Source organism: Coccidioides posadasii, chromosome 1 (assembly GCF_018416015.2).
Source record: "Coccidioides posadasii str. Silveira chromosome 1, complete sequence".
In the NCBI taxonomy this organism is placed as follows: Eukaryota; Fungi; Ascomycota; class Eurotiomycetes; order Onygenales; family Onygenaceae; genus Coccidioides; species Coccidioides posadasii.
Window position 1 is genome coordinate 3,554,995 of NC_089407.1, and position 21,201 is coordinate 3,576,195.

Below are 21,201 nucleotides of genomic sequence, written 5' to 3' on the forward strand. Positions count from 1 at the left end.
CCGAGGACGCTTGTTACGCGATGCTCGAGTAATCTCGCATCCCTCGCTCTTCCAGGATCTATTCGCCAATGTCTTCGACCGATCCCGCGCCCGCACCCGCGCCAGAGCCAGCACCAGCGCCAGCCGCTGCACCTGCTGCTGCTGCTGCGCCGAAGGGAATGCGGAAAAATGGTGACCTTCTGCCCTGGCGGCCACATCTATCTTTGGCTGCTGGCAGGATCTTTACTGACACTCCACTAGGCAAAAATTGGCACGATGTGAAAACTCCCTTCCGTCCCACAAAGGGTCAAACCTCCTATGCACGACGACTCAAGGAGCGAAAGGCCATGGCTGCTATAAAAGAAAAAGAGAAGGAAATGAAGGAAGAGAAGGAAGCCGAGCGACAGGTGTGTTTCTATGAGAACTCCCACTAGTTATTTTCAAGGCTATTGGTTTATCGATATCTCGGGCTGCTAACAGTATGTCATTCTCTAGCGACGTATCCAAGCCATCAAGGACAGACGGGCTGCGAAGGAAGAAAAGGAGAGGTACGAAAAGATGGCAGAGAAAATGCACCGGAAGAGAGTCGAGAGACGGAAGAGGAGGGAAAAGAGAAACAAGCTCCTGAACTCGTGATGATCTTCGAAGGCTCAGCGATATCGTTCGTCGAACTGTGTGGCGTTTGGCGTTGTGAATGGGCCTCCTTTCCTTCCCTTCGGCAGCTTTCAGTCAATGATGCTATAGGCTTCTGGAGGATATAATAGCGCCCTCTATGGTTTGTCATAACGCTCTCTCTTCGGATCGGATAGCTCGGTCTTTGGTTCTCCATGCTGCACCAACTTTCTCGGTGGCCGCTCCGATCGATCCCGGACAAGGGGAGCGGTCGAATCCTTTGTCACGATGAAAGTGGGCTGCTTTGGATGATCTATATTCGCTAATGATTACGCATATTTCCACTAAAAGCCCCCCCTGGATTCTTCACGGAGGGAATGGTCGCATTGTAGCGGGAGATGTTACACAGCAATTATCTAGATATTCGACTCCCCGAGCCACCTACCTATCCATTGTGCGGCTGTACGGTTGGTTGATTCGCATCTCAGAAGGGACGGCTTCCCGAACCAGTTGATCAGGGATTCATCCCAGGTCACATTTCGAGTGGTTGATTGCCTTGCCCTGCAGGTGAGCTTGATGTATAGAAAATTCTCCAAACAGACAGATAAATTATCGACTTGATTTGGAGTCGCTGGCCAGCCGCAGCCATTGCTCTATAAAACCTAGTTGCTAGGCTACCTTTTTTTCTTTCTCTAACTTTTTTTTTTGTGCTCATGTGAATAGAAGTGAGTCGTTTTTTATCGACAGTTTATTTTTAGGTGGCAGCAAGCACGAACCTCGGACGAAACACGCCCGATGTTTCAGTTGGTGAAGCCAGCCCTAAAGCTTGGTCACCAGGGACCCCTAGTTAGTCACTCCGTACTCCGTAGTTGCAGCACTAAGGACCGAACCTCGTCCTGGAAGCTCTCTTGTCGATGAAGTGGCACTTGTAAACATCTCCTTCAAACCTTGGGAAAATCGCTCACTATTTTTAATTAATTCAACGATGCATTTTTATTCAAAACCGACTCCAACGTTAAAGAGTCCCCAGGCAACTACATAAGTACCATGGAACCCTCCCACCGAGCCACCACCCATAGACCCCCAATTTCCCCCCCCATCCAGAGTCCCCGTTCTCAACAAACTTCAAACCAGACCATTCCGGCCGACTTGGGCACAAGGAACAAACACAAGCACCATCGTCGTCTGTCGCACCGTACATATCTCCACGCCCATGTCCACAACGGGCTCTATCTACCCCATGAAAGATGGGTCGAAGATCACTTGATTGGAGGCGAAGATCATCACTGGCGCCAACCTAGAGGGCAACGTGATCTCGGCACAGGTCTTGATGGACAACGAGAAAAATATAGAAGGTTACGACCACATAGGAGACATGCATCGCGCGAGCGACGTCTGAGGAGCCGCTCCGCCAGAAGAGATATAATCCCTGTGGAGGCCAGTGAGATGCCGGTCGGTTCGCCAGACAATGCCGAAGATGCTAGATTGTCGGGAAAGATATCTGAGGAGATAGCAAACGCGCATGAAATGGACAATGTGATTCGGCTACCTTTTGTGCAAAGCATGGAGTACATTCGTCAGGAGGACGTCGAGAAGGAGAGGGAGAGAAGAAAGGAGGCAGAGAAGTGAGTCAGTGGCCTCCACACATGTGATTTTGCATCTAACGGCGTTGATATTCTCAGGTCCAACTCCGCCGCTCTCTCCTCTATCGCAGATCATTCCATTAGATTCTCTCAACGCCTCGATATCGCGTACTATAACCTTCTTGACCGACTGTCTAGCATCCGTTCCACAATTCAGTCGTTTCAGAGTCTCTGCGAACTCACAACAAATCTGGACACCGATTTTAATAATCAAGCCGCCAAACTCGTCCAAGAAACCCGCAAGCAGATCACCGATTTCCAAGGATTTGTGCCACAAATTCATAAGGTGGAAGCCCTGGAGCGTAGGATGAACGATTGTCGGGAGAAGGCGTTGAAGCTAGATAAGCGGCTTGAAGCTGTACGGGAGCGAATTGACGCATGGGATCGTAAGGAGGTCGAGTGGCAGAAGAGGGTTAGCCGTAGGTTAAGGATTCTGTGGGCGGTCATGGGGACTGTTGTTCTGCTTCTCGCGGCTGTCGGCTTGGTGGATCACTTTAAACTACGTTCGGCTTCGGAGGGATTGGGAACTACGGAAAACCTGAAAGCGGTTGTTGCTGGAGCCATTGGAAACACGACAAGGTGCCTGGACGAAGTACAACGCTTAGATGTCCAAGCTGATGATAAAGGGCTTTCGGCAAACCCTTTTGGCCTTAACACAGAAAATGGGTGCCATAATTGTGGAACTGGAGGGCCAACAACAGCACCTGGGCCAAGGGGTCCGGAGAAGACACGAAGAGTCCTTGATGAATTATGAGACCTTCATGTAAAGCGTTTGTGTGTGTGTATTTCCTACCAGTTGATGATACCCCAATATGTTAATTAATTCACCGACAACTATCCAAAGGCTCCAAGCTTTTAGTCATGGTCAAATTGTGGTTCATTCTAGCATGCCGGAACATAAACCTCATAGCTCAAGCGAGAGCAGCGAATTCCCAGACGCCAATCCAAAATATAAAGCAAAGAGAAAACAACTTCAGAGGACAATTTAACCTTACTCAGCAGCCGCTTTCTTCTTTTTCTTATCCTCAACAATCTCTAAATTATCCTCAGGTACCTCCTTCCCATGCACTTCCACTAACCACTCTAGGACATCCTCACAAACATCGCCCTGCACAGTAATCTCTTCTCCACCGGCTGGGTTCTTTGTCACTGACGAACCTGTAGCAAACTTCTTGCCCAGCTCTTTGGCGACTTTCTTGTTATCTAAGCCATGTGCTTCTAGACCTGCAATGACCGTGACGTGTTTCCGCTTATTACGTTCAACACGCTTGATCTGAACTTTAGCGGCGGCCTTGCGCTCCTGGTTACGGGTTTCTACCAAAGCAGCTTTTGCTTCTTTCTTGGCGGCATCTTTGGCTGCACGTTCGCGGGCCTGGATGGAAAGCGTAGAGAGGTTGGCGGCAATGGTTTCTAGGAACAGACATTCAGAAACTTCTTTACGCACTCCCACAAGGGGATAACTGATGGGGTAGGAGTGAGTAATGGTTTGGGGGGGGGGGGAGTTGTTTACCCTCTGAGTATAGCTTTTGGTGCATACTAGGATTGTTCTCATGTAGCCATTCTTCGCACTTTTTGGCTGTTCCGCCGAATTCACAATACTATATAAAGATGCCGACCCGCAAATAGTGCGGGAACGTGATTAGCAACGGGTTAAATGCGCTGTAGCAAACTCGTCTGGATCGCAATATGGGCCTCTGCTTATTCATATAGCAAAGGAATTGTCGCATACCTCAGGTGGAAGAGAGCACACTGGTGTTTGCGAGAGGTCAGCTCTAAAGCACGGTTCCTTCTCCCAATGGCGGGGATGCTAGGGCGCACGAAAATTTGATTTTCTTACCTCCACAGTAAACAATATGCCTGGCCTGAGGTTCCAAGGAGGTGGTTTGGACCTCTGTATCCGCTGCTTCAGCCATGATGATCTACTGTCCCGGTGGTTGCGTGAGATTCTCTTTTTCCAGCTCGAGCATGAAGCCGACTGCGCCCTGCTTACTACTTACTGCCTCCTCCTGGCGGGGGGAACAATACGTAACGACTGTATATATGTTACCGCGTTATTTACAGACTAGTTTTTCCGGGCTCCGCGTCACGTGTCATTGGTCCACTGGCCTTGGCAGGAGGCTCTGCGCTGCCAAGCTTCACAGCGTCCATCGGAATGCCGGATGCTGCCAGTCGAGGTTCTGAACCGCTTTCTGGTCCAGGCCGGCCAGCTCGGCATCGACATCCCTACCCTTCCTCTTCTTGTTATCCATCTTTGCCCAAATCTGCAGCAGGATCGCTACAATAAGCATTGCTCCGTTCGTAGCCAAATTGAGCCCATTGCCGATATGGTAATCTGGCCGGTCGTGAGGGAGAAAAGCCCAGGTTGAGATCAAGCCGCCGATGTTGCCAAACATCACGTTCATGCCGATCGCCGCCGATCGAGCTGTGTCTGATACTACGTTTGCAGACACCTGCGCGTTGCAGAGCGCGCCGAAAGAGAAAGCTCCGCTGGTGATCAGAAACGTGGCCCCATAGCGGACTCGGGCATTACTTGAGGCAAGGAACATTATGTAGCCGACCATGACCAGAGGGCCTGCAACGATCATAAAAATATTGCGTCTATCAAAGCGCCAGCTAAGGAGCGGGATGAAGACTGTGAAGAAAGCCCCCACGACATAGGGGGGAACAGTCTGCAACTGTTGTTGCACAACGCTATGGTTCGGGTAGATGGCGCGAATGATGGTGGGTAGGAAAAATGCCAGCCCCTGAACTGTGATGTTGTTCAGGAGGAATATAAAAGATGTTGCCATTGTGACCGGGCTGAATAAGCCTTTCATCATTCTGGTCCGGTCAACTTTGTCCAAAACCTCGGTGGTGCCCACCCGCTCAGATTTTACACGCGCAATGGCTAGCTCTTTTTCTTCTTTTGTAAGCCATGCGGCGGTTTCCGGGCGATCGGTCAATGTGAAGAAGCTGATAAGCGACAGGCCAATTGTGATGATACCTTCGATGGCGAAAATCATACGCCACTCGTGTAGACTTCCAAATCTGGCAAGTTTCAGGATTCCGGAGGCAAGTAGCCCGCCGAAACAGCCGGCCAATGGCGACATGACAATGTAAAGCGATAGACGAAATGCGAGCTCGCTTCTTCTGTACCATCTGGACATGTAGTATGCGACTCCAGGAAGCATACCTGCTTCAAAAACACCAAGCAAGAAGCGGACTCCGCAGACAGCGGCCATACTGTCAACAAATGCCGTGGCAATGGAGCAGATCCCAAAGGCAAGGCTGATTGCCGGAAGATACCATCCTGGGCCAATCCATTTGCAGAGCATGTTGGACGGAATCTCGAAAATAATGTACGAGACATAAAAGATGCTGAGGACGGCATTGTAATCGTAGCCCTTTAGCTGGAGATCGCTTTCAAGCCCGGCAAGTCTTGCATTTCCTGGAGAAGGGGTTAGCACAATTCTATATAGGTAAAAATGAGCCAGGATATGCTCCTACCAATATTAGCCCGGTCAATAAAGCAAAATAAATACAGCAATGCCACTGTTGGCACGATATAGAAATCGATTTTCGTGCGCAGCCTGCGCTCAGCAGCTCGGTCGAGTTCTACGAGGGGATTCCCGTATCTAAGAAGGCACGCATAAGGCATTAGAGGGAAATGTTCCTTGATAAAAAGAAAAAATTTTTTTTTCAACTCTCGTACTTATCGGTCGCAATCTGTCCGCGTTCTGCAGCTTCGCGAGCATCATTCTTCACGGGCTTCTCGGAACGGTCAACATCTACCTTGACCAAATCAGGGACGGAGTTTTCATTTAGGGAAGCCATTTTTTTTGCAAAGTGGCCCTATGAAGGCTCTCGAGAGGGCTAATCGCGACAATCAATTATCCCTCAATGGATGCCGGACAGGGAGAATAATGCCCCCTTTCACGAAGGCGCTGAATAGCCCCGTAGCCCTCTCATATATACATATATCAACAAGATGTTTCTTCATGGTGATAAATATCACGCTCCGTCCGGGTTTTCTCTCACCCGGCTTGGCAACTCAAACCTCCACAATGCTGGGGTTGCATGTCTGGAGCTTACAGCCATAATAGGCTAGGTTCCCGCATGGCGTTGGCGAACCCCAGCCTGACTGGCCTGTTCTTGAAGGGATTGACCGTGTCTCTGCGCCGATGCACAATAGTCCGTGCTAAGAGGATTGATTGACTGGAGTGCGGAGTTATGGGGCATTGAATTTGGGGTAAATAAGTTAGTTAACGAGCCAACTTCTAGAAACTTCGTCAAATTTGCTAGAATTGCACTCGACGAGTTCTGACTAGTTAACTCTCAGCAATAACAAGCCGAGGTCTAGGATATGATGAGTGTGCATGGTGAAACAGCATTCTCTCGCTTACTTCCTTGATGATGTCAGCTTTGCCTGGAGGTGTCAATTGGCGCTGAGGATGTAGGATATAGTTATATAGTATCGTGTCTGTATGATATGATCTTGAAAACCATTTCTAGTTTCTTTTCTTCATATCCGGGTTTAGTGTTGCCGTCAGACTTGGAAAATATCAAAGCTCTGTTCAAGGTTCTTGTCTGTGCCAAACCGAGGGGCGGCATGAAGTGTTTAGTTATGAAGTGACTATAAACTTGATTGTTTCTAGGTGTAATCCTTCATCTTTCATCTCTCATCTCTCATCATCATCTTCTTCTTCCCCTTCTTTGCGATGCGCATTTCATATTAGGTAGTGTCGAAGCGCTATCACTGTGCTCTGTGCAACATAGACTTGATATTGGTGCCACTTAAGAAGCCGCGAGTACGGAGTACTCCCTCCGTATGTATGAGGTCAATTTTACATATGGGGGTTAGTTGATGACATAGTGACCGTCAAATACTATTATTTGCGCGAGAGAGCTATCAGCCCAATGCACCACCCGCTCGTATTCGTCCCAGTACTATGCATGACTGGTATGTGCGTTGTTATTCTGTTTCAGTTCCAACGACAGGTTCCGCCATTGTCAGGTTCTATCAAGTTTCTATTGCGTTCGATTATCCGTTGCCGAATCCATCGGCCCAACGCAGAAACTTGCGAATCGCGTCAGTATTTGAGACAAAAGTGGTCAAATTAACTCAACTTTTCTCGGAACTTTGTCTAATCCCGAAGATCTTTTCCCGTCGGTAATGTCAAAATCATGGTTCGCAAGATTTCTCCGCTCAGGGCAAGAATTCTCTGGTACATCAGCAATGGCCTTCGGCACAGCTATGATCTTCGCTGCAGGGGCAAAACTTTCAGTTCATGATTGACGCATTGACGCAAATTTTCCTTTTCCAGTTCTGGAATCTAGTTGGGACATTCCGTCTCTTTGGAAAAGGAAGGGGGACCACGATAGCTGCCTATGGCGTTATATGATTGATAGATCGGGCTTCTTTCATTCCCAGCTGTAGCTTCGACGGGGTAAATGGCATTGGGTATAATAAAAATCTGGGGACAGCACAAACAGGGTATACAACTTGTTTCGCTTATGAAAGGTCCACTCCTCCATTAATCACCAGAATCATCGTGCAACGAGAAAGCGTAACGCGTTGGAGAAGCCCAATTTGTACTACTCTAGCCTAATATTCTGTCCAGCCTAGAGGAGGTGATGCTTGAGCGTTGGACCTTGGGAAGGACAGCATGATGGAACTTCCCGGGAAAACTGCGAATGAGACAAGTCAATTGGAACCACGAAAAGCAAGGAAGACAGGGCAGAAGGTCCAATGTTATTAAACCAATTGACAAGAAACCCCGCATAATTTGTCCTGATTTTCGGTTGAGGCTCAATGAGTCTCGCGCGCTTGAAAAAGTTTCAGACGTCTGCCAGCGCCTTTGCCGATCGTCCCGAAGGGCCGAATTGATCCTCCAACCATCCCGCCAGTTGGACGTAGTCCTAGTTTCTGAGAGCTGCCCTGGATTGCCTAATATTTACTGGAAACCCTCAAGGTTTGCGGGACTTCCGGCCAGGAGCGTATCCAAGATTTCGACCAAGAATCTTGACAGTGCCAAGGAACTGTGATGTTAATTCTCACGAAGGGGCAGGGAGCATAACTTTTTGGTACAGTTTTAGAGTCATTGCAGCGTTCTAGTTGCGGGAGAATTTGGTTTTGTCTAGGTGTCGAGGATTCGCTCCGCGAATTTTTGCTATTTGCATGCTTGAACGGGATTTGTCACCGTTTGCTTGACAGTCAGGTTCTGCTTGGAAGTGTGTCTGCACAGAACTGTGCGTAGATATGTGCTTCGTGGGTAGTTGACAAGCCCAAAGTCTCGAACAGTCTTTCCTGAGCGGTCTGGTGTGTCTGACGCTATGACTGGCACAGAGGATCCAACCAGTGACCCTGTTCACGCTGCAGACGTGCAAATCACTTAAAACGCAACCTTGTTTCACGACTAAATTCACTAGCTCCCTAGCTAGTCTCCCTTGATGATAAAACAACGCATATCAATGTACGGATGTATGTACATAAGAGTTGGGTAGGTTGCTGAGAGGAATGCGGTGGCAGTGTGGGATCGCTAAATATGTATCATGTATTTATGGATATGTGGCTGGCTTCCGGAAGGAGATCTGGCCCTCGAAAATAAGGTAGATGGTATTATCCATTGGTTCAAGAGGTGGGCAATACCCGACTAACTACCAGCGAGGCGGTGATGGCCAGTTTCAGGAGCTTCTAATTCAAGATGATGGCCGCCCAGCACACCCGCATCCAGTATCCCCGGGGTACTCCGTCCAGACAACACACCAGGAGGAGGGTGGTAGGTTAATATGGTTGAGTTTCGAACCTGAGTGGAGGAAGCGTGGAGGGTCTGCCAACTTTCGATCCCTGCCGGAGTGTTCCGTGGGGCTTTGTTCCGTTAAGGTTCCCTTGGGTGCGATGATGTCTTGCAGCCGAATGGTGATTCATTCGACTCCATGACATAACTAACTTCCAACCGATGTGGAATGCTTGAAGAAAATCCTCACTTCTCTGCACCACTGCTCTCTCTGCTGAATTCTCACTCCCACTCCCACTCCCACTTTCACACCCTCCCTCTCGTCTCCTTCTTCTCCTTGCCGTGGTGCGTCCCGTTCAAAGTGCGACAGAAGCTCGGCGAACAACCTTCATTTTCCCGTGGATAACCCTGTCAAGATAAGCTATCGCCGGCGACGATAATTGGACCTTCAACACGCTGCAGGGATCGCCCGGTCGAATTAGCCTCATTGCACGTTTTCCAAGGAGTGGCGTTGGCCAAAGAGACTGGCTCCTCGCGTGTTTCTCAAGGGCCGCGACCGCCTTCTCCACCTCGCCACTTTCGACATATACTACTTATCGAGCAACCGGATAATAAAAGAAAAAGCAATTCCTTCTCCCAAACCCCAAGAGCGGGGAGGGGGGAAGAAGCACAGAAGCTAGAATCGACCGCAAGCTTCATATTAGCCATTCAACCCGCCCTTCTCGTTACCATTGCGCCAATTGACCGAATCACATACAGAGGTCGATCCTTGTCGCCTCCATAGCTCCAAACTTTCGGTTCCCTTGAAGCCACTGATGAGCTTCCAAAGACACGGCGGTGAATTTATGACAATCTCGAGATAAGAGCGGCCAGAGGAGCCTTTGCCGATATATCTTACCCTCCATTCCTCTTTGATTTCCCCGCCATTGCAATATTTTCCTCTTTGGACTCATAGCCGAAATTGCTTTTTCTTTTTTTCTTTTTTCTTTGCCTCTGCTCCGTACTGGCTACTTGATTGCTGGGGGCGCTTTGAATGCTTTAGTCTCGCGCTGTGGTTGATAGGTGCCATCGCTTGATGCTTTGGTCTTCACTCTCGTTTGTTCTTTTCCTCTCGTAAGAGAAGATACGTCTCCAAGACTCTCCCGCTTGGGACAGACGGTTCGCGGTATCAGGAGGAAGAAGTTCGGCAAAGACGCTTTGCAACTAGGTGTCGTTCTTAGAAAATGGCGGACGTCCTGGCACCTCCATATCACCACTCTACTTCACAGCTCTGTCCTCATGCAGGAGGTCATTCCCAAAAGTCTCATCTGCGGCCTGTAGGCCGCATGAATTCGCTGTCCTATTGTCCAACCCGGAAGGCTTGGATTCCCAATGCGTACAGCGTGCCGTCACAGGTCTCAATCTCTGGGGTGTATTCGCCATCAACGAGTAGCCTTCTTGAATATGAACCTGAGCTTCGGGATAACGAATTGGTGTTTCCGGATTATGATCCTAGCCCCGACACCAACACGGACGATGCGCAGCCCAGAAAGTCAACGTCTGACTCGAAACCGACGTCGGTCCGAGATGACGATGATTTGTCTTCCGATATATCTGAGGAACCAAGGACAGCCGGGGACGACAGCTGCGTAGAGCGGCGACCCACAAGGCAGGTCGATTACCTTACCCATGACTGGAAGGATGAAGAAATCTGGGGATCATGGAAATATATGAAACGCAACGGAGGTTCTTTTCGAACTGGCCAGAGATTAGAGAACGCTGCATGGAGATCATGGACGAAATCCTTCTACCGCCTCAGAACTATTACACCCGAGTCCCTAAACTGGTAAGTTGTTGCCTCATCAAATCATCTACTAGGATGCAGAATATTTAACCTTTGGCAGGCTGAAAGATGCCGACGTTACTTGGCTTTTTGGACCTTTACAGGAGGATCACACGTCCTATTCGTCCAGCCCTCCTCCAGCTTCTACGACTACATACACCTCCAACTCTTACCTGAGCCGAAAACCTATCCTCAAGAAGACATCCGTGTCTCAAGCCATCCTCCAACATTCGCTTTCCGCCAGTTCCCTCCTCCAACACAACTTTATCATCAAATCCCAGAGCGAAGATTTTCGTTTAGGATTTAGTAGGACAGTTTCAGATACGACTGTGCGTACCGCACACATGGGAAGCTCACTACGAGCTACCAGATCTACATTATCGACTACAGCTTCCGATATGCCGTCTCCCGGTAGCCGACGACACATCACTTTTAACAGGGTGGTGTCGCAGGTGGTTGCGGTGGGGCGCGAGGACGAGGAAGATGAAGACGACGATGAGAATTATTCCTATTCCGGCGAATACTGCTTATTGGACGATGACGACTCTGAAGCTACCTTGGTCACAATGAAGCAACTACATCCACGGCGCTCATTGAGCAGCACGCCAAGGAGCAGCTTCAGCAGCGACACCCGGACAATCATTGCGCATCTACCGCCAACTACGTTAAAGTTCGATAGCGATTCCGAAACCGAGGACGAGGCTCAATACTTTCGCTGGTCGGGAGAACGTGCATCGTTCTATCGATCGGCCTCCACTGATACTATCAAGGTGCACGACACAGGAGAGGTTGAGACGTACCCCTCGAGTGAACATCTCGAGTACGTTGAGTCCGATAACGCTTACAGCTGGCCTTTTAAAAGCACGCTAGCGGATGTCCTGCCCTCCTCTCCAAGTCCCCCAGCCTCACCCAGTGCCTCGGAGGCCCTCACAGACGATAATGGGGACGAAGAGTGGTATCTTTCGTCATCAGGAGTTTTCATGCCATGTGCACATGGGGAGCTCGCAAAAAGCGAGGAGGCTGAGGGCGACCGTCGCGCTCCCTATGATCTGCTTGGCAAAGCTGTTGACGTAGCTAACACCCTCCGAGATATTGTTCATGTTCTTTGGAACGTCGGTTGGAGGCCCTGATCGCGAGCAGAACCTGGCTTTATAAGCCTCTTCTTCTTCTGCTTCTCTTCTTCTTCTTCTTCTTCTTCTTCTTCTTCTTCTTCTTCTTCTTCTTCTTCTTCTTCTTTCCTCCTTCTTCTTCTTCTCTCTCTCAACCCTTTTCTTTTCTTTTTCTTTTCTTTTCTTTTCTTTTCTTTTTTTTTTTTTTTTTTTTCAACCTGACCTGATCTGATCTCTGCCTACTTTCTTCTAATTCTTTTGTGCATATTTATCAAAAAAGCTTTTCTGTATATCACAAGATCAGGTATTTATGGGTGGAAGATCTGAACTTTCTCTCGGTGGTACCTAGTTTCGCGTATTGCTCACTCTGCACTGCCCGCAGCTCCATAATCTTTATTTGTTTTTTTTTTCTTTTTCTTTCTTTCTTTTTCTTAGAAAGTTTTGCTTTGTGTTTCTGGATGTGGAAAAAAAGTGTATTCTACATGTTTCTTTAGGATATTAATATTGTAATAATAGATCAATAACAGGCCTGACTGATACTGTTGTATTTCCACTGCAACTGGACGCAAGTAATGGGTTAAGTGGTTAAAGGAGCCTCGCAAAAAGAGCAACTAGATACTCCATAGTCACTCTGAACCTACTTTATATAACTGGATGAGGAGCAAAGGCCAGAGGGGACAATTCCCTATGTATATATCAACCGGCCTGGGTGATGGGACTTGCAGTATGCTGCCTGAACACAGATAAGACAATTAGTCTTCAATACACATAACAGAGTCTCCAGCTTGGGGATGAGGGATGAACCGCCATGGGTGAGTTGTTACTGTCAGGCATAGTGATTACGACACTGTCCCAGAACCCATACTATCCTATTCAAGAAAATGATCATTCACAAACTAACTATGTGTTAAGTTATAGATTGATAAGCTAGGATTCTGACACATGCTGTTTTGGAATGGAGTATGTAGAAAATGGATATTCTAGGGAATATAAGTAAAACAATACCCAAAGCACATAACTTTGGATTCAATGGGCTAAACAGGCTGCTGAAGCTATAACTACTCATGCCATTGATGTTATGCATTGCGACTTTTCCCCATGGAATCTTTTACTGGATTCATGACATTAATCGAAGATATTCGACTTTGGAGGTGCTTCCATATGTGGCAGAGAGCTGTCTGCCACTTGTTGACAAGATTCTGACATCCGGATTATGACTGGAACGCTGCACTGGTGCTTGGAGACGATATATTCAACCTTGAATCACTGATCTACCTCATAATGATTGGACGTTATCCTTATAGGACCATCTTGGTGATGATGTTGAAAAATCTGAAAAATTATCCAACCTTAGTTGTGGAACCATCATTATGCAATGTTTATTTGAGCAAGTTGAAACCGCTCAGGGTACATGCACTGCACATAATTATCTGACAGTTCTTGAGGAAGATTGTGGTCTGAATGTCAGCCATCCAAGAACCTATACCATTCACTCCAGAATGCCTTTTCCACCATCTTATCAAACGACAACTCTGGAAAACTCTGAAGCCACGTCTCAAAGTTGAAACAGCTGTGGATGTAAAGAAGCCTCCAAGATACAGCAACCTGCTGTGTAAACAAGAGAATAAGGAGATTGTCAGTCCTACGATTTAGAAAGGCCCTGCATATCTGGAGAAATCAAACTTCGCTGAGCACCCAGGTGACAGCTCTCTGGCTGAAGGTGCGGAGACTTCGATGAGTCTAACTGGAATGGCACATAGAAAAAAGACCCGGAAAATGGGAGGGTAATCGCAGGCGATCCAGCCGTGAGAAATAACGTCAACATCATGGCTGATTCAGTTCCAATAAAGACGCAATCTCTGGGTTTTCATGGGCACAATGCCCAAAAGGACAAGAAGCTTTGAGTTAGTTTTAAGTGACCTCGTCAAGCCAAGAGCCATTACAAGTGAAGAATCGTGGTCGAACTGCGGGTCGCGGAGAGAGGCGTCCTGTGTGGCTCGAATTTGGTTTGCAAGAGAACGTCACGACATCGCCACCCGAAATTTTAGCAAATAGGCTCTATTTGATTCATTACTTCGGTGCAGATTTGAGCCTTTCCCCCTTATGTCCTCTTTAGGTCATGTATACATATCTACTGTAGGGAGTACAGAGGAGAAGTGGTTCTTCGGAGTTGGAGGGGCGCTGTAACCATCTAAGGCGGTACTTAATTAACTAGTTAACTTCGTTAGTTACATAACGGGTTGACAATCTTGTTCGTTCCCCTGAGAGTTTAAGCGCCTGAGAGAAATTCCGGGGAAAGGTTCGAGGAACGGCACATCCATGTAAACAAAGTCAACTGGTGTCCAATTGATAGTTTTGCGATCAGATTGCACTGCAATTCTTCGAATTTTCATTCTTTTCTGATTCTTTTATGCCCGCCAATAAGTCACTTAGCTAACAATGAGCTGATGGTATCCGTGCTTCAACGATTCACGATTCGATCGAGAACAGGACGTTTCGCGCCCTGATTCCTCGTCGCCGTCGAGCCCACGGGAACTGGCATTGACTTGAGTAAAGAAGGAAATCAGGGCGCACTGGAATCATCACCCGCTCTCATTCCCGCCCCTCTCGAATTGCTCCCTCTCCTCCCCGGTTTCGTTCCCGAGCCCTGCTTCGCTATGGAGAACATCAATGTATCTGAACTCGCGGAGCGACTAGGAAGCGATGAAGATGCCGTTCGCAAAATGGCCGTGTTTAAGCTCCAGTCGAATATCGGCGACCCTTCCTTTGCGGACGTCTTTATTTCGGAGAAAGGATTGGTCAAATTGAAGCACTTGGCTATGACAGCGACCGGAAACACACTGGCATACAGTCTTACTTCATTTGCAAGATTGTTGGAGGTTGACAAGGGTTGGGAGGTTGTGGATGAGGAGTTTATCGAGAGGGTGCGCGACTTCAATTGAAGCCACAGGAATCTTCTTTTTTTCTTCCTTTCGGTTGGTGTTAGTATTGCTAATAATTGGTGCAGATTGTCCAGCTTATCGTTACCCACCCTCTCGTTAATATCCTGCGCGGTGCGATGTCTATTCTGGTGTCAATTGTTTCCCATCCACATAGTTCGGGACGCGCTTCCGTGCACAGTCATGTTGGTCTTTTCGGGTTCCAGGCTCTCAAACCGGCTATCGCCATTCATTCTCAATTCCTCGAAATGCTCGTTAGCAGATTGTCCTCTGCCGACCATGCGCTGTGTGCGAATTCCCTTCAGTTGATAAATAGCCTGATGAGAGACTCGATAATATCTGAAAGCGAGGCAGAATGGCCGAAGTTTATCAAGAGGTTACAAGATTTGGGAGTGATTCGGGCTGTATATGTGCTTATGCAAAGTTCTGCACTCCAAGATCTTGCCCAACCCCTCCTCGAGTTTCAGTCCCTTACAAAAGTATTGTTGAAGAAATGGAGAGATTTTCCTGTGGAGTTGGAAAACACGGAACATCGCAGAGCCTTAAAGGGCATACACCTTGCAAGTAACCCTGAAAAGCCGGCACAAGAGACGGAAAAGACTGGGTCAAGAAAACACAATCCACATAAATGGAGAAGGCTTGGTTTTGAGACTGAAAGCCCGCAATGGGATTTCCATGATATGGGATTCCTAGGCATGATGGACTTCACTGATTTCGTTAGAAGATATCAGGATCAATTCCAGAAGATGCTTTTAGAGCAATCCACAAGGCCTGCGGAGCAGAGGTGTCCAATTGCGAGGGCATCCTTGACCGTTACTGCCATTTTATACGAACATTTCGAGATCGACAAGGCCGATTTGGAAGATCCGAAGAGTTACCTGATTCTCGAGTCACGGTCGAACCTTGACAAAGTGTTTAAACCGTTGCTGCTTCATTGGCCTCGCCTGCATGTTGCAGCCCTGAATGCCTTTTTTCGCCTATGGAAAGCAACTGGGGCTGAGGTGGAAGATTTCTCAAAAATCGCCGAACTAGTTCGAATTCTTGTCGAATCTGTTGTTGGCGGAGCTATACGAACCAAAGATATGCATGAAATCGAAGAAGAGATGAATGACTTTGAATATCAGCGACTTAGGGAATTACAAATGGAATTGCTGGAGCTAACTTACGAAGATGTCTGGGGCCAACACCTTCATCAGGTCAGGGAAGAACTGCACCATGAAGCTCTACAGTTTGTCAAGGAACAGCGGATCCGATGTCTATTGCAAGGCGCATGGTTCCCAACGGAGTCGGGCTCTAAAGGAGAAAATGGAGCTTCTTCTAAACCAGACATGAAACGAACAAATTCGACAACGTACAGATATGCACAACTGTCACATAATCGGCGGTACCTTCACTATGCGGACTTTGACTCCGTGAATAATGAGATTCCTGATATAGATTCACTTACGCACAAAAGTACAGCCCCACGAAACACCCCAGCAAAGGTAAACAGTTGCTAACCACCGATAGTCGATCTTAATGCCGTTTCCTCTGTGGTATCGAACGTCTCGGCCTCATCCGACTCCTCCTCTGGCTCAACAATCAAAACCCTCGCACATTCTTCTTCCACAACGAAAATCACAATCCACGGCTACGTTCAAAGCCCGTCGTCCTCGAGCAACAACCCTAAATCGTCGTCTGACCCACATAACGAAAAAGCTAATCGTCAGCGATCAAATACCGTAAAAACCAACCAAACCCAGAAAGAAATCGTCCTCTTGACTCTCCATCCCCAGTCACACAGCATCGCATCGGAATGGCTAGATGGCCTCCTTATGCTCCTAAACCAGCAGCCCATAACTGCAGAGACAAATAAGCTGATCAATCTAGTGAGCAATTACGGACTGAAGATTCGGCTCCTTAATGTGCGGTTTGATGATGCCACGTTTATTGGAGAGTGTCCAGATATTCCGAGCCGTGAGGGCCTGGATGAAGACTATTATTATGATATTTTTGGTGGTGCTTAGTCCTTCCTTTTGGTTCTTGGTTGATTTTTTGCCCTTGAAAGATGGCGGGTTTAATATCATTAATATTTCTCTTTGATACCAAGCTTGGATCGCGCTGGCGTATATATGTGATGTTGGCGAATGATGTACAAAAAAAAATGCGGACCGGGTTCGCGACAAATTTCAATTGCTGCTCTTTCTAGTTTCTTCCTCCCTTTCTAAATCATAGCTGGCCTTTCTTCAACTCTTCCTTCTTTACTTTCTACCAGGTCTTTCTGTTTGTTCCATCAACAAATTCTCAAGACTCAAACGCTTCACTCAAATATTCGCTTCATAGGTGCATTTCTCGTCAATCCATGAGCGTCACGCCTCCAACCAAAAAAAAAGAGGAGAAGGCAACTAGGGCTCCCTTTCCCTCCCACACTCCCGTCCAAAGCTTTGGGGACGTCTCGGTGAGAGAACGGTATCCTACTCCGTAACAACACCAGAGGCGGGCTTGAATTTCTTATCCCCAGTGCACCCGGCTATCTACGATGCCCATATCGCAAAGCCTTGGGCACTTCTCGGGTTTAGTCAGCATACTCTGGGTGGAAATTGAGATGCAAGTGGAGAATTGCCGGAGCCTCATAATCCAGTGTATCCTTCACTCTAATATTGTCGGTTTAGTGGTTTGATATTTTTGCTCCCAGGATTTGTATGCATGTTCCGGGTTGGGGTATGATGGCCTGCCATCATGATATTGCCGTTGAATTACACTTGTCTAATGATAGAGCGCATGGAGAAAAAATTCGTATAAAGTTACCGCTCTTTTGGCTGTTGAAGGCAATGAGGATAATATATTGTTTGTATGTGATATGGCCCTGTAGCGCATCCAACGGGAGAATATATTGCCGGTATTCCAGTCAGCATCGCGGGTGAGCAGCTATGGTGTGCGGAATAGGATCTGACAGCCAGCGGAGACGACCTTTGAAAAGGAGCACCTGGATTAGCCGTGCTAGTTTACCACTGGGAGATGGGAACATAGTGGCAGGGTAGATGATCGTTTGAAAGCGGCGGCCTCCTTGGTTGGGTTTACTACCAGCGCCGCTCTCACCAGCTATCACCAGTATGGAGTCATGTGAAATTCCGAAATCAAAGCAATCAAAAAGTCGGAGGTGCCTCGGCGTAATTCGAGGCCTCCTTACGTTTCGAAATTCAACCGTTGAAGATCGCGTCTGTACTCCGTCCGAGAGATTGGTTTGTTGACATGGAAGTTCGATGGATGCTGGGGAGCTCGGGGGGCGCCAAGCTTAGCTGGTAAGCAGCTAGGCTTGGCATCGAGACCGCACTATCGGCCCCTTCGATGGTTCAGAGTGGCCATCGGCGCAGTTTGACACACTTTTGCTCGTTTCCCAAGGCACTTTGACTGCTTAAGAGATATGCCTGTCCTTTCCTGGCATTATGGCCGCTCAACCTCCCAGAAAGCGGCAGAGGAGGCTGGTAGTGCATTCGTCGGATGAGGATGAATCCTACGTGCCGTTCGCTTCTTCACTCGCAGCACCAGCGAGCCACCGGCGGCTCAACACGCGATTGATTGCTTCAGAGCCCAAAGGAACTTCAGCTACATGTTCTATAGATACAAGCGCGAAGAATACGCGTCATTCAAGGTCTCAATCGAAGAAAGAAGCTCCTCGGCCCTCGAGTAGCCGGGCTACCTCCACCCAAACCTCTCCAGCGATCTCTCCTGAGAAACGCAGGACAAGAAAGCAGCCTGAGCCCGATAAATCTGCATCCTCGAAGTCTCTTCATTCTTTCTTCGCTCCTGCAACGGAGGAACAGCGGTGGAGCAAAGTTGTTGATGATTACAAGCCGGACATTTTGGAGGAAATTGAGGATGAAGACATTGAAGAAGAGCTACTCAATTGGAATGGAAGCCGGTCGTTTAACATGGTAACGTCCTCCCAGGGTACAAGACAGAGGCAAGGGAATGGAAGTTTTGCAATTAGCCGACACACAAACGGCTCAAACGAGGAGCGGAAGCAGAATGCCACGGCCAAAGCAGCAATAAGGCCGAAACCCATCAAGAAATTCGTCCTGCCTCCAGATCTTAAAACGGGAAAATCTGATTTGGCAGACTTGTGTGATCATTTGAAACCGTGGGCTGAACGATTCGGACCTGCGGATCTTGACGAACTGGCCGTCCATAAGAAGAAAGTAGCCGATGTGCAGAGATGGCTGGTAGACGTCTTTATGGGGCGGAGTAAACGCGTGGGTAGTTTGCAATTTCTTCACATCTTTCAATTTATTGATTGTGCCCCGCGGTATTGGCTGATGCTGATTGACATAGAGAATACTTGTACTCAAAGGTCCCGCAGGCAGTGGAAAAACGACAACTGTCTCGCTGCTATCGAAGACACTTGGATATGAAATTATCGAGTGGAAGAATTCTTCTGGGTCGGAATATTCTTCGGCGGGATACGTGTCGACGAGCGCTCAGTTTGACGATTTCTTGTCACGGACTGATAAATTTAGGAGTCTTTCTATGTCGCAAGATTCGCTGTCCGCCAAATCTATTATTAACGACAAATCGACACCCTCAAGTAATCGAAGGCGAATCATTCTCATTGAAGAGTTTCCAACTTCTTTGAGCCACGGCTCTTCAAGCCTCATGGCTTTTAGATCGAGCCTTGAGCGATACCTTGCAACAACCGTCCCGTCTATGGGGTTTCATAGTCGACCCCCAAGACCTGACAACGAATCGGATACCCCTATCGTCATTATTGTCTCTGAAACCTTGCTAGGAACGGGAGCGGCGCTCTCGGATAATTTCACAGTATTCAGGCTTCTTGGTCCCGAGATATCCAATCATCCTGGCGTGAGTATTATTGAGTTCAATCCCGTTGCACCGACTTTCATAACGAAGGCTCTGGATCTCGTTCTGAAAAAAGAGGCTCGTATATCTAAACGAAGACGTGTTCCCGGTCCCGCGGCTCTCAAAGGTTTTGCAGAAATGGGTGACATCAGGAGTGCTATCGCGTCGCTAGAGTTTCTATGCATACGGGGCGATAAAGATGGAGACTGGAGTGGAACCGTGGCAAGCAGATTGAAAAGAGGCGGTAATACGGTGGCTGCGCTGACCAATATGGAGAAAGAATCGTTGGTCGCAATTACACACCGAGAATCGAGTCTAGGGCTCTTTCATGCTGTCGGAAAAGTTGTATACAACAAACGCGAAGATCCCTCAATTACTGTGGGATCCAATGTACAGGCTCCCCAGCCTCGGCAGCATCTTTCTCATTTTGCTCGACAAAAAGTTTCTCAGGTTTTGATTGACGACTTGATTGACGAAACTGGGACGGATACCCAGACATTCATTGCAGCTCTTCACGAGAATTACATCCTTTCATGTGAGAGCGAAGATTTTACTGATTTTTTTGCTGACTGCATTTCGGAATTGTCCAATGCGGACATCCTTGCCGTCGACAGTCGCAGAGGGGCACGACCCACTCGAAGCAGTGTGGGATCAGCCCGATTTTCCTCCAGGGGTCCTGGAAAGAGCGTCGATTTATTACGACAAGATGAAATGAGCTTTCAGGTAGCTGTGCGAGGATTGTTGTTTTCCCTTCCTTATCCCGTGAGGAGACGTGCTATGCCTGACGGACAAGGGGTTGACGTTTATAAGATGTTTTTCCCAACCTCGATGCGTCTCTGGCGTGAGACCGAGGAGTTGTCGGGTTTGCTAGATATGTGGTCTCGCCGTTTAATATACCCAGTTTCTTCCACGCACAATCCTTGCTCCGGTCCTCGAACGGAGGGAATCGAATCATGGGGGAGTTATCGTGATTTTACCAATTCCGGACCTACAGAGGATGCGCAGACATCTTCTATGCCCACCAGAACAATGATGTCTTCGCAAGAAGTGCTATTGGATTATTTACCTTACCAAAGGATGATTACCAAAGATCCATCTGAAATGGGCGACCTTGATAGATTAATCCGGTTCCGTGGTATGATTGGACGAACAAACGATATCACGGATGAAGACTTTGGTATTCTCGAAGATCTTGGGTCCGAACATTGGGCAACGGATCCTGTGCCAAAATCTCCACAGAAGCGAAGGATATCACGAAAAATGCTGCCGCCACCCAGACCACGGCCCTTCCATACTATGGCGTCGAAGGTGGAAGAAGATGCGGTGGAGAAGCTGGTGCTGAGCGACGACGATATCGAAGACTGAAGAGGATCCTTATTCGTCGGTGTATACTCCGTATATTGACCTCATTTCATTGGATAACTACTTAATAGTTTGGATGGAAGCTCTCAATGAATCTTTTTCATAGGCTTGCGGCTTGCAGTCGCAAAAGGCTTATCATCTTACTCCTTCTGGCGGTAGGTTGTGCAATGAGAATAAGAATTA

At 47.9% G+C, this 21,201-nt stretch overlaps 7 protein-coding genes across 7 annotated transcripts; 5 read left to right on the plus strand and 2 right to left on the minus strand.

The window, feature by feature from the left end:
- Positions 1-68: 68 nt before the first annotated feature.
- On the plus strand, positions 69-615 carry D8B26_001029 (uncharacterized protein; the record flags this gene model as incomplete). Its single annotated transcript, XM_003070794.2, has 3 exons — positions 69-171; positions 241-386; positions 475-615. 3 exons carry the CDS (start codon positions 69-71, stop codon positions 613-615), a joined length of 390 nt encoding a protein of 129 aa, XP_003070840.1.
- A 1,000-nt stretch (positions 616-1,615) lies between these two features.
- Positions 1,616-2,988, plus strand: D8B26_001030 (uncharacterized protein; the record flags this gene model as incomplete). Its single annotated transcript, XM_003070793.2, has 2 exons — positions 1,616-2,216; positions 2,274-2,988. The coding sequence occupies exons 1-2, from the start codon at positions 1,639-1,641 to the stop codon at positions 2,986-2,988; spliced, it is 1,293 nt and encodes a 430-aa protein (XP_003070839.1). The 5' UTR covers positions 1,616-1,638.
- A 237-nt stretch (positions 2,989-3,225) lies between these two features.
- On the minus strand, positions 3,226-4,147 carry TMA22 (Translation machinery-associated protein 22; the record flags this gene model as incomplete). Its single annotated transcript, XM_003070792.1, has 4 exons — positions 3,226-3,644; positions 3,745-3,832; positions 3,964-3,983; positions 4,072-4,147. The coding sequence occupies 4 exons, from the start codon at positions 4,145-4,147 to the stop codon at positions 3,226-3,228; spliced, it is 603 nt and encodes a 200-aa protein (XP_003070838.1).
- Positions 4,148-4,369: 222 nt separating this feature from the next.
- Positions 4,370-6,047, minus strand: D8B26_001032 (uncharacterized protein; the record flags this gene model as incomplete). The annotated part of the gene is made up of 3 exons (XM_003070791.2): positions 4,370-5,661; positions 5,721-5,848; positions 5,926-6,047. 3 exons carry the CDS (start codon positions 6,045-6,047, stop codon positions 4,370-4,372), a joined length of 1,542 nt encoding a protein of 513 aa, XP_003070837.1.
- A 4,126-nt stretch (positions 6,048-10,173) lies between these two features.
- D8B26_001033 (uncharacterized protein) lies at positions 10,174-11,902 on the plus strand (the record flags this gene model as incomplete). The annotated part of the gene is made up of 2 exons (XM_003070790.2): positions 10,174-10,775; positions 10,834-11,902. 2 exons carry the CDS (start codon positions 10,174-10,176, stop codon positions 11,900-11,902), a joined length of 1,671 nt encoding a protein of 556 aa, XP_003070836.2.
- A 2,505-nt stretch (positions 11,903-14,407) lies between these two features.
- D8B26_001034 (uncharacterized protein) lies at positions 14,408-16,826 on the plus strand (the record flags this gene model as incomplete). Its single annotated transcript, XM_003070789.2, has 3 exons — positions 14,408-14,805; positions 14,889-16,275; positions 16,330-16,826. The coding sequence occupies exons 1-3, from the start codon at positions 14,539-14,541 to the stop codon at positions 16,824-16,826; spliced, it is 2,151 nt and encodes a 716-aa protein (XP_003070835.1). The 5' UTR covers positions 14,408-14,538.
- A 1,386-nt stretch (positions 16,827-18,212) lies between these two features.
- On the plus strand, positions 18,213-21,072 carry RAD17 (Cell cycle checkpoint protein rad17). The gene is made up of 2 exons (XM_066123416.1): positions 18,213-19,052; positions 19,132-21,072. Exons 1-2 carry the CDS (start codon positions 18,246-18,248, stop codon positions 21,019-21,021), a joined length of 2,697 nt encoding a protein of 898 aa, XP_065979490.1. The 5' UTR covers positions 18,213-18,245; the 3' UTR covers positions 21,022-21,072.
- Positions 21,073-21,201: the final 129 nt, after the last annotated feature.